This window comes from Pelmatolapia mariae, linkage group LG2 (assembly GCF_036321145.2).
Source record: "Pelmatolapia mariae isolate MD_Pm_ZW linkage group LG2, Pm_UMD_F_2, whole genome shotgun sequence".
Classification (NCBI taxonomy): Eukaryota; Metazoa; Chordata; class Actinopteri; order Cichliformes; family Cichlidae; genus Pelmatolapia; species Pelmatolapia mariae.
In genome coordinates, this window is record NC_086228.1 from 35,524,886 (window position 1) to 35,535,565 (window position 10,680).

At 40.8% G+C, this 10,680-nt stretch overlaps 1 protein-coding gene across 2 annotated transcripts in view; it reads right to left on the bottom strand.

The window, feature by feature from the left end:
* LOC134646095 (CRACD-like protein) overlaps positions 1-9,592 on the bottom strand; it is a 46,726-nt gene extending 37,134 nt beyond the window's left edge. Inside the window, exon 1 of one of the 2 annotated variants that reach the window (XM_063499798.1) lies at positions 9,491-9,592. In XM_063499798.1, the coding sequence (XP_063355868.1) occupies positions 9,491-9,555 (65 nt within the window). In that variant the 5' untranslated portion in view covers positions 9,556-9,592. Of the gene's footprint in view, positions 1-5,417; positions 5,651-9,490 lie in introns of those variants that run through there. The other variant, XM_063499806.1, reaches the window with a different exon arrangement.
* Between the last annotated feature and the right edge of the window lie 1,088 nt (positions 9,593-10,680).

A 10,680-nucleotide genomic window follows, 5' to 3' on the forward strand; every position in this document is an offset into this window, starting at 1 on the left:
CAGATGTTTCCCCATAAAGACAGTGAGCAAAAAAGTATAAAGTGTGTTGTTACTTGCAGTAACAACACACTTTATATCCAATATAGCCTTCATAGTTAACCCTAAAGACAAATGATTACAAATCACTGTCAATTGTTATATTGATACAGCCGGTTAAGACCAAACCTAAAGAAATGTTTAAATTGGGCACAGACATGCCACTCTCCTGTCTGTCCAATATGAAGCTGAAGCCAGCTAGTTCCCTTAAAAAAGTAAGAAAATCTACTAGTCTTCACTGCTGAACCTCATTAGTCACCATGTAAATTCCAAGCAGCAAGCTCCAGGACTGGAAAAAGAGAAACAGAAATCAATCTGAAGAGGAAGTGATGGAAACTGTGGTTTCGTAAATGGCCGATTTACTCCCTTTTTATAACAGTTTTGGTTCTTTTTGGTAATTATATCCACAAATAATAAAAAATATATTTAAAACAAGTACGTGCCTTAACCTGCATTCTTTTTAATAGCCACCAACAGATGATAGCCATGGTTGCAAAAACACTCTGGCCCTCAAACTTGATTTCAGTAAACTCTTTCCTGGTGAGCCATTCAGTTTTACTAATTAAAATATTAAGTCAATTTTATATATATTTTTTGTCATTTTGCATTTCAGAAAAGTAGACTTCCCTAGCTCAAGAAGTAGAGCATCTACGAATCAGAAGGTTGGTGGTTTGATCCCTGATCCATGCCAAAGTTTCTTGGGCAAGATACTGAAGTTAGTGTGTGTGCGAATGTTAGATAAAGACACTTAGAACAGAAAAAAGTGCTTCTATGAATGGGTGTAAATGAGGCATAAAGCGTCTTGAGTATACTAGAGTAGAAAAGCGCTACATTTCCATTTACCATTTAGCTGTGACGGACAAATTGTTAGCTGGTGAGCATGCAGGTTCACGGTCTCTTATCAAGACAGCAATAATAAAAAATGGTCATCTTTAAAACCGGACTTCCCAACTAAAACCTGTCACAGAAATTGCATCCATGTTTAATACCATCTAATATACCAAGGCTCAGTGTTTTGAATTAGCAGGGTTTGGCTTCTTCAGCAGTAGCTTTAGCTGCTAGCTATCTACGGGGCTTCACCTATGCCAATTTCAACCATGTCTGCTACCTTTAGAGCCATTTAAATACAATTATCAGACAAATAACAAGACTTGGAGTACAGTTAATTTCACTAAAAGACCGACCAATGCTTGCTTTAGTTTTCTTGCTTTAGTGAATGAAAATGCTGCTTACCATAAACACAGAGACATTGCTAATCCTAAAAAAGCCTTCAAAACAGAACTCATAGTAGGCACACCCATGTTTAACACATCGCCTGTGGTCATTTACAAACAATGATGATGTCCTGACTTCATATCCTGGGCTACTTTAGTGCTGGTATGTTTACAAAGAAAGCTAAGCTATTTGTTTCTAGTTTTTATGCTAAGTTATGCTAGCAGTCTGGCATCACCTGGAATTAAACAATAAACTCTCCGTTACAATACATTTGACCATATGTCAGGGTTTAAAAATGAGTGGAGCATTTCGGTGTCCTTCAAATACAAAAGGACAGAGCCCAATGTTCTCTGCGTCTCAGTAGGAGGCCTAGCGGTCGCGCAACAGCCTGTCGCAGCTAATCGCTATAAGTAGGAAGCTTAACCACCAACAGCCACTACAGCTCAGAGCGCTTACACTGTGTGTGAGTGACTGTGAAGTGACTAGGGGCTGATCCTGAGATTTCCTGCTACAACACTGAGTCAATTTTAGCTAAGTGGCCAATTTTATAAAAATGATTATTAGAAGATCACTATATATCAAAACAACTAGAAGCTGTATGCCATTATCTGTAACAGGGCATGTGTTTACATGTTTAAACCGTTAAAAATGTTGTTGGAGTGATAAGAGTGAAAGTATAAAGTCTTGCTTTTGTCACAGTATAGACAGTTTCATCTTAGTGATCTTATAGTGACACAAACACACAAATCACATGAATCATCATGGTGTTGACATAGTAATGCTGTTAGTGGACAGGATTTCTCAATCCCAACATGCCCAGACTGAATACTGTCTGTGTGATTCAGTGTTCACTTCAGACATGTCGAAGCTTTAAAAGTCACTGTGTGTGTGTGTGTGTGTGTGTGTGTGTGTGTGTGTCAACTCTGTATCAGTTCCAGAGCTCAACAGCTCCATTTCAACACAGTAATACACAAACACACAGATCAGTTTTAGCATGCTGGGATTGTTGGGAAATGTCTCCACTCATGCGTACACACCCCTAGCATAAAGTCCTACCACATGACAATGCCAATGAACCATCACGAAGGACCCTATCAGGCTGAAGTTGTGTAGACGGAGAATTTCCACCAATTTAATCTATGGGTTAATCGGCGTTTCCACCAATAAATTCACTGCTGAATTGGCTTTAGTTGAGATTAATGCCTGAAGCCGGCTCTTGGGATTTCCCATCCTGGTATAGTCTGTGCATTTGTTCATCTCTAGTCTGTTTTCTTTGAATCGTGTCTCTCCCTGACACATTTGTTGTACAAAACATAATTCGTAGAACAATAATTCTATCACCTGCATTTTTTCATATTTTAAGTCTTTTGAGGAACTTTAAAGTGCCGTTGGATGATTCAGTAGTGAAATAGAAAGAAAAGGCTCAAAACTTAAAGAAATCTAGTCTGCTTCCTGTCACAAAAAACTGGGTCAAACCAATTAGACAAGTTAAGTTGGTGCTCGGCTGCCAGGCAGCAGGAAAGGAAGTGATGTACAATTTTGATTAGGCAATACACCAAACGCTGCACAGACAGCACTGTAGTAATTAGGAGGCTATCAAGCTGTGAAGGGCCCCAATGTTTCTGTTTTCTTATTCATCTTCTCTTTTTCAGGCCATTCATACTCATAGCCCCTCAAACTAAACAGCAAAAGTTTAGAAAATAGCACGCTTATTGGCAATACTCTCCTGGTGTTTTTCCACCAGTTTTCGTGACTGTACCTCGAGACTCGCACCACCAAAAGGTCAAAGGTTAGAGATGCCATCGTTAGGCTTGGGTGCCGAACTCGGTGATTTTTAGGGTAACAACCAAATTATGTCCATACTGAGTGTCAACAACCATAAAACTACTAATCATCCAAGTTAACAATGAACAATTTGAGATTTGAACCTTCATAGTGCCCTAGCTGGAACAACCATACTTTTAGCTTTTATGCGTCATGTAATCCAAGGATGTCAAACTTAAGGTACAGGGGCCAAAATTGGCCCGACAAAGACTTCAATCAGGTCCACTGGAAGGCTTCGGAAAATGTAAACGAGTGAATCTTTATCTGTATTTTTAGAACTTTTACAGCTTTTCCTGCCAATAAAGACCTTTTTAAAAACTTTTTGAACAAAAAAAAAGCAAAAACAGTCCGTGGTTAGAAAGAAATTAAAAAATAAAAATTCTGTGAATAACCAAAAACGTTATCTTTTACAAATACAGGACAGTCTGAACAATGAGCTGTCAGGACTTTTTCTGTAATTTTATACATTTATCATGCAGAAAAACTGAGATTTACTATTGAAATTTGTTGTTTGCATCTCAGGAATTCAATGTTTAGTTAAATGTCTTCACTCGACCCACTTAAGACCAAAGTGGGCTGTATGTGGCCCATGAAGTTTTATAGCGGTCACAGAGCAACATCAGCATTTATGACCTTCGCTAAAGTTTGGCAGCGTTTGCGTGCGTGTCATTCAGTCTGTAAACACAACAGATCAAAAAGTTTTGAATGAATTCTGATGAAACTTTGTCGGGGTGTACAGTGGGGTCGTGTTAACGAGCCATTCAAATGTAGCTTTCTCTACCGAGGTCTTCAAGTTCAACCTAATGATTTATTGGGTGAAAGCTGATTACAAGCCTTAAAACTGTGTTTCTTACAAGTGCAGTGTAACAACATATAGAAAGTAACGCATAAAGATTTGAAATATCATGTCATCACTGACTTCTTCAAAGTCAGTGATAACAATACTATTTAAATCCATGTTACTTACTGCCATTGTGTTTATCGACAGCAAATAGACATAATTATTTATATATTATCTAATTATCACATTATAGTTTGCATCCAAATATGATGCCATTGTGCCATTTACATTTCAAATCTGTCTTTCTTTCAAGTTAACTCCACAATGTGTTACATTTTTAAAGAAAGTACCATCAAGAGAAAGAGCTGCATCGTTAGTTATAATAATACTATATAATATTTCTAAGCTCAGGTTACTCACGTCCAGTTATTCACAAATCAACACCTGTTATGTGTAACCAGAGTAGACATCGGTCATGTTACCCTCATCTAATTTTTACTGCACTACAAACTTCTTAAAGTACCTTTAAGAAGAATAATGAAAACAAACTTAATATATACAACATACGTACTATTCCTTTAAAGTAAATACTGCCCTGAGTGAGGTGCTTTGCTGGAGGTTTGCACTCTGAGTGCTTCTTGTTTAGAGATGCATCTCTGACTATTTGATGTATCCAAGTCCAATATTCACTCGTCCTTTAGCTCTGTGTTCTTTTCCACCAGGTCCTGAAAGTGATAATGTGTTCAGGCTTTGTGATGTATGAAGCTGCTGAGTTTTTATTTAAAGTCTGGTGCTAAACTATTAGCATACAGTAGGTCTATAAGTTACATTAATATAAACAAAACTGGAATAAAGGCAATTAAAGTGATCAACAGGCCATAAAACCAAAATATTAATGAGAGCAGCTTTAACTCTACATGTGGGGTCTGTCTGTTTTCAGGTATCAGTAACACATCCAACTGAGGCAGCTTTGAAAATGAACTCAACTCGCTAAATCTCTGAGGAAAAATAGACTCCAGCCAAAGGAGATTTATAACATCCATTTGAGTAGGTTTCCAGAGTCTCTGTGTACACGAATTTCTCAGTGCAACTCATCATGGCATGGCGAGTGTATGCTGCGCATGTTCGTATGTGAACAAGCATGTGTGAATCAGACAGCTTTCTGTTTATAGAGGCACAAGGAATGTCGGTCAGTTTCCCCTGGAAGAGGGGGGAAAAAAGTGGATGCTGGTATTTCCTGAAACGACCCCGAGTCTGGACCCACTGAGAGAGCGACGGAGAGAACGGACGACTCGCAAAGAAAAAACTAAGAGATATGAAAATGTGTCATCTGGATCCACCGGGGATGAAATACATTGATAGAAGTGAGCAAATTATAAGTTCAGCATGTTTTCAAACCAAAGTCTAAAAATAAAACTAATCTTTTTTAATTTAATGAAACTTAATATAATCAGTGATGGACACCTCCATTCATTAAGCTGGAGCCACCCTCAGCACAGCTGTGGTGTCTCCACTGAAACCACTGATGGTTTTTCATGCAGTGCTTGTCCCTCCTACCTACCGTGATGCCAGAAAAGCCTCCACTCGGCTGAAATGCCCCAAGTTAGATCTCTGGACTTGTGGTCAACCCGGAGGCCTTGCTTCTCTTCTCTATTCTTTCCATCCCCTTCCTCATCTCCACCGCTCCTTTTCCCTCGGCTGGCTCCGGTTCTGCTTCCTCACTCACCCTCAGCACAATGCATTCTCCTTCCCCTCCGGTTTGTGGTTTCTGCGCGTCGCCTATTCTCTCCAACACAACGCACACGAGCTGATCTAGATATCTCTCCCTGTATAGAGGAAGAGGAGGGGAATCACATTGCTCTGAATTCCACCTCACATCTGGAAACCATCTTCTTCCTCTCCCTCTTTTTTCCCTTTTCTTGCCAGTCTCTCTCCCCCCCTTCTCCATTGCTCTATGCTGTAATGTAAATAGGCCTGTAATCATACTCCTGCCCTTAGCCCGCCGTGCTGGGTGGTGGTGTGTGTGAGAGAAATCTTACACAGAACACACTTCGCCAACAAGCGGAGATCCCCGTCTTCCTTCTCTCCATCTCAGGCCCCAGCTGAGCTTTATGGGGCGATAAAAACAAAACCCTATTCTTCAACTATATTTGCATCAATTGCATGCGTGTGTGTCTTTGAGTACTAAAGCAACAGGAGGCCCCTTAGCCAAAGTATATAACTGAATGCCGATGACCTAATGACCTGAGAGTGAAGATTTTAAGAGCGTCATCTCATTGCTCCATAAACTGAACTCAAGGAGAAGCAAAGGTATCTTTGTTTAACTGAAGCAGTGAGGGTATATTCTTGGGGTACAACACACTGTTTTCCCCTAAAACTGTTAAAGAAGGTTTTGTTTGGGTACAGTTGTCATGGCAAAGTGAAGTGCTTCTTGGTTTCCCAGCAAAACCTGGCAAATCCATCATTAACACACGTTTTACTTTCTTAAAGGACCAAACCAAAGTTTGCTCATTACTGCCTGTATGTAACCAACACTTTAATTGAACACAGACTGCTAAACGCTGCCAAAGATATCAGTATTTAGCAACTACTGTGCTCAACAGCTAAAAACTTAATGAATCCCATTCGGTTTAAGCGACAAATTACATTGAACTTAGAAATTCCTCCACAATCTCAATAAGCTTTATGGGATAGCTGCTCATGTAGTCGCTCAATACTGTAGCGGTTCACACATTCGCCCAACAAGTTAAAGATGCCCGGTAAAAGACCTACCAAATCCAACCGATGGAGCTATTTATAGTGTAGCTGTCCATTAATAGAAAGTTTTGACTGATGACATTTAAATTTCCATCATTTCTATTCCCACCACACGACACCAGCCCAGTGTGCAGCGGCATTCAGTGTGAAAACAACCTGAAAGTTTCAACAACTGTAGTTCCTCTAATGACCACTTGAGGTTGGCTTTAAAAGTGATCGATCCCCAGGGTACAGAAAAGTTTATCACTGAAGCTCCCAGTGAGCATAGTGGCCTTCATCATTGATAAATGGAAGAAGTTTTGAACCACCAGGACTCTTCCTATAGCTAGCTGCCCAGCCAGTCTCAGTGATCAGGGATAGAAGGGCCTAACACTGACACAGCTTCAGCACTGCTCTGTCGGCGTTAGACGAACATCCCAGAAAGACAACCATTTTTGCAGTGCTCCACCAATCAGGCCTGTATGGTGGAGTGGCCAGATGGAAGTCACTCTTCAGTCAAAAGCTGAGGAGACAGCCAGAAAATCTGCCTGGAGTTTGCAAAAAGATACCTGAATGTTGTTTCCCAGACCACGAGAAACAAAATTCTCCAGTCTGATAAAACAAATATTGAACTCTTTTGCCTGAATGCTAAGCATCAGGTCTTTAGAAAACCAGGCACTGCTCATCACCTGCCCAATACCGTCCCTACAGTGAAGCATGGTGGTGGCAGCATCATGCCGCAGGGATGTTTTGTGACAGGGAGATTAGTCAGGGTCCAAAGTTAAATGGAGCAATGTACAGAGACACTCCTGATGACATTCTGCTCTAGAGTGCTCTGGACCTCGGACTGGGGTGAAGATTCATCTTCCAACAAGACACAAACCCTAAACCCACAGCCAAGATAACAAAAGGACCGGCTTCAGGACAACTCTGAATGTCTCAGCCAGAGCCCAAAATTGAACCTGATTGAACATCGCTGCAGAGAAAGGTTCTGCAAAGACAAACGGGAAAAACTGCTCAAAAAGAGGCGTGCTAACTCCTGCCACAACCGCTTCAGTAAAGTACTGAGTGAAGGCTGTGAATACTTATGTGCATGTTATATATATATAATTAATTTTTTAATAGGTTTGCAAGAATTTTAAGCAAACCCTTTTCACATTAGCATTATGGGTATTATTTTGTGTGTAAAGTTTTGAGCTAAAAAATGAATTTAATCTATTTTGGGAGGCTGTAACACAACGAAATGAGGAACAAGCAAAGTCCTGTGAATGCTTGATTGAATAGGCTGTCTCAATGCTAAAGAGGTTTTCCAGGACTTGAGTTGACACGGAGTTGTTTTTCCTGACTTTGATGAGCAGGGTGGCGGATGAAACCATCCAAAAAGATTTCGTGCCTCCGAAGTATAATCGATATGAAAAGATAACGCTCACTCAGGCTGCACAGGAAGCAAGAAGTTAGGTTTTAAAGACCATCCTGTTACACTCCGAGTCAGACACACAGGAGCATGTTCTGTCAAATTATGAATGACTGAATTGTCATGACAGCACTTCCTCGCAAAGACAAACTGCTTTTTTTTAAAGTGACCTAGTGATGGACGACCTAATCAGACCTTTAATAATGAAGACTTTGACAGTTGACAGGCCACACACTCTCACAGAAACCTGTTTCTCCAAGCTTCTCAATCCGACAACCAGCAGACAAACTCGTGCATCTTCATTCAGTGTGATAATGCTAACTGGATTTACTGCCAAGTACTGAGTGATACCACGTCATTATTCATCAAGATCTCAGAGCACTTTAACGTGTAATGGGAATCTGCTTTGTCGTCACTTCCAGAACAAAGAAACGACGCAGTCAGAAGTCAACATCGTTCTGCTGCACGTCAGCCTGTGGATCAGATCAGCTGATCTCAGATCAATAGTGTCATTTATTCAGTCACACTGACAGACAGCATGACTCTGTTCTGAATCAGTCAGTGTCTGTGTTCAGGATTACGGTGGTGAAACGCAGCGAAAGATAACTGTTTAATCTGGACCGTCCTTGACCTGCCTCCACCAAACACTGAGCTCACACGCATGCACTGTGTGTGTGTGTGTGTGTGTGTGTGTGTGTGTGTGTGATCTCACTGAGTCTACAGAGTTGTAGAGAGTGACTGATCAGGACAATAGGCCTAATATGCCTTTAAAGGCTACAGTAAATGAATTATATGGAAACCTTGCATGAGAGGCGGTGCATGGATGAATCACAGGCACTGAGCTGCTGAAGGAGAAAACATCAGCTGCTGCTTATAACCAGGGTCCTTTTGACAGGTTAGCCAATTAAAACTAGTTCACTGAAAACCTACTTGGAGAATAGATTAAAACCTCAAATGCATCTTAATGGTCCCCGAATGTTTCACAATAGATAACAACAAGTGGCAATCTTTGAAAGAACCAGAACAGCTTTGCTGGTGTTAAATCATGTGATGGAAGAAGTGGTGAAAAAGTGCCTGACCAAAGTTGATTTTTGAGGGGGATTACCACCAACCTACTTCCAGTTTAGCCAACGTTACACACTAATCCAAAACAGAATGTAGTGGAAACACCAGCAAAAACCAAAAAGTACATAAAAACTAACTAAAAGGACTTCAGAAACTCCAAAGAATAATTACAGCCCACCTACAGTGCTGCCTGCAAATCAAAGCCCAAAGAGGAAAAACTAGAAAAAACGTTTTATCCCCTCAACTAATTCAGTTCACACACAAACAAGCATAGCAGCGTGTCCGGCACACTGTAACAAGCACATGTATCGATTACTACCAATCAGACATCTCCATCTCCGGGCAAAACAAAGCTGAAGAGTCCCAGAGATGACGCACAGTTGGCCGGGAAAGCTTGTAGCCGTTGCGGGGATACTCACTGTGTCTGCTGAATCTCAAACGGCCTCAGGGTGAAGTCATCCCTCAGATACTGAAACCAAGACATCAGCGCCGTCACTGGACTAATGATTGGATTATTTGTCTCAGTCGTGCGCTGGCGTCCTCAGCTCCGTGATGATGCGTTCAGGAGACGCCACGGAAACTCCGCAATCCCGCCTCACCAACAAATCATTAGTGTTTAGGTTTACACTCCAATCCTATTTTTTTAATATATAAATATATATATAGTTTAATAGCGACCTACACTACCGCGATATCTTCCTGCTAATGCTATCCTAGGTTGGGTTCAGGAAATAAAGAGGCGTTAACTAGTTCTCGAGGTATTTAATTAGTGGGTTTTGATGCCTTTGTGGAAGATTTCCTCTGGGTGTTTTCAATGTGGAAAATGCTCTAATTGCACTTACACAAAAGCAGAAACATGCGCTCTACTTGATATGTCGTAATACGTCCATTCAGCAGCGATCCTTGTGCTTTTTCCAGGATAGGTGTTTACTGAACAAAACAAGAGTACACACAGTCCAGCGTGCCTGTGGTTAATAACGTTAAAACCAACTCAAGCATGTAACCCATGAATCCCATTAGTATACTTAAAAGAAAAAACCTGGAAAAGCTTTCGAAACAGACAGTTAGACAATAATGAGAGGATTAGGATCAAGTTACATTAAACAGCTTCCCCTTCAAGTTTCTATTAAGCACAGGTCGTAGCTTATTAAGGCTGAACAAACCACTAAATGGTCTTTGACGTGGGTCCCAGTAGACTGGTTACTAGGCTAAGGAACAATTCACAGGACGGTGTAGTATCGTTGCTGTTGATCAATTCGCATTTTTCCAAGGGACACTTGAACGCACCTTAAGCACGACCTGAACACCGCCCAGCTGACTTTAGATCAGATAAGAAAATTATGTCTGCAAGAAATGATCTTTTAACAAAGTCACAGCAGCTCAGAGAGGCAAACAGAGGTCTGTGTGTACAAACTCGCGTTATACAGCTCCGATTCTTAGACTGTCAGCGGGGCTGAAGGGGAGGCACGGGTGTAGCTACGAGGCACAAGTTCAAATGAACATAGTACTTCAGAACCAAAAGAATGTATGTGGTGTTAAGTTAAAGAGAACCTGCTATGCTTATTGCTAGCTCCATTTTTCATTGTGTGTGTATTATTTTTATTCTCGG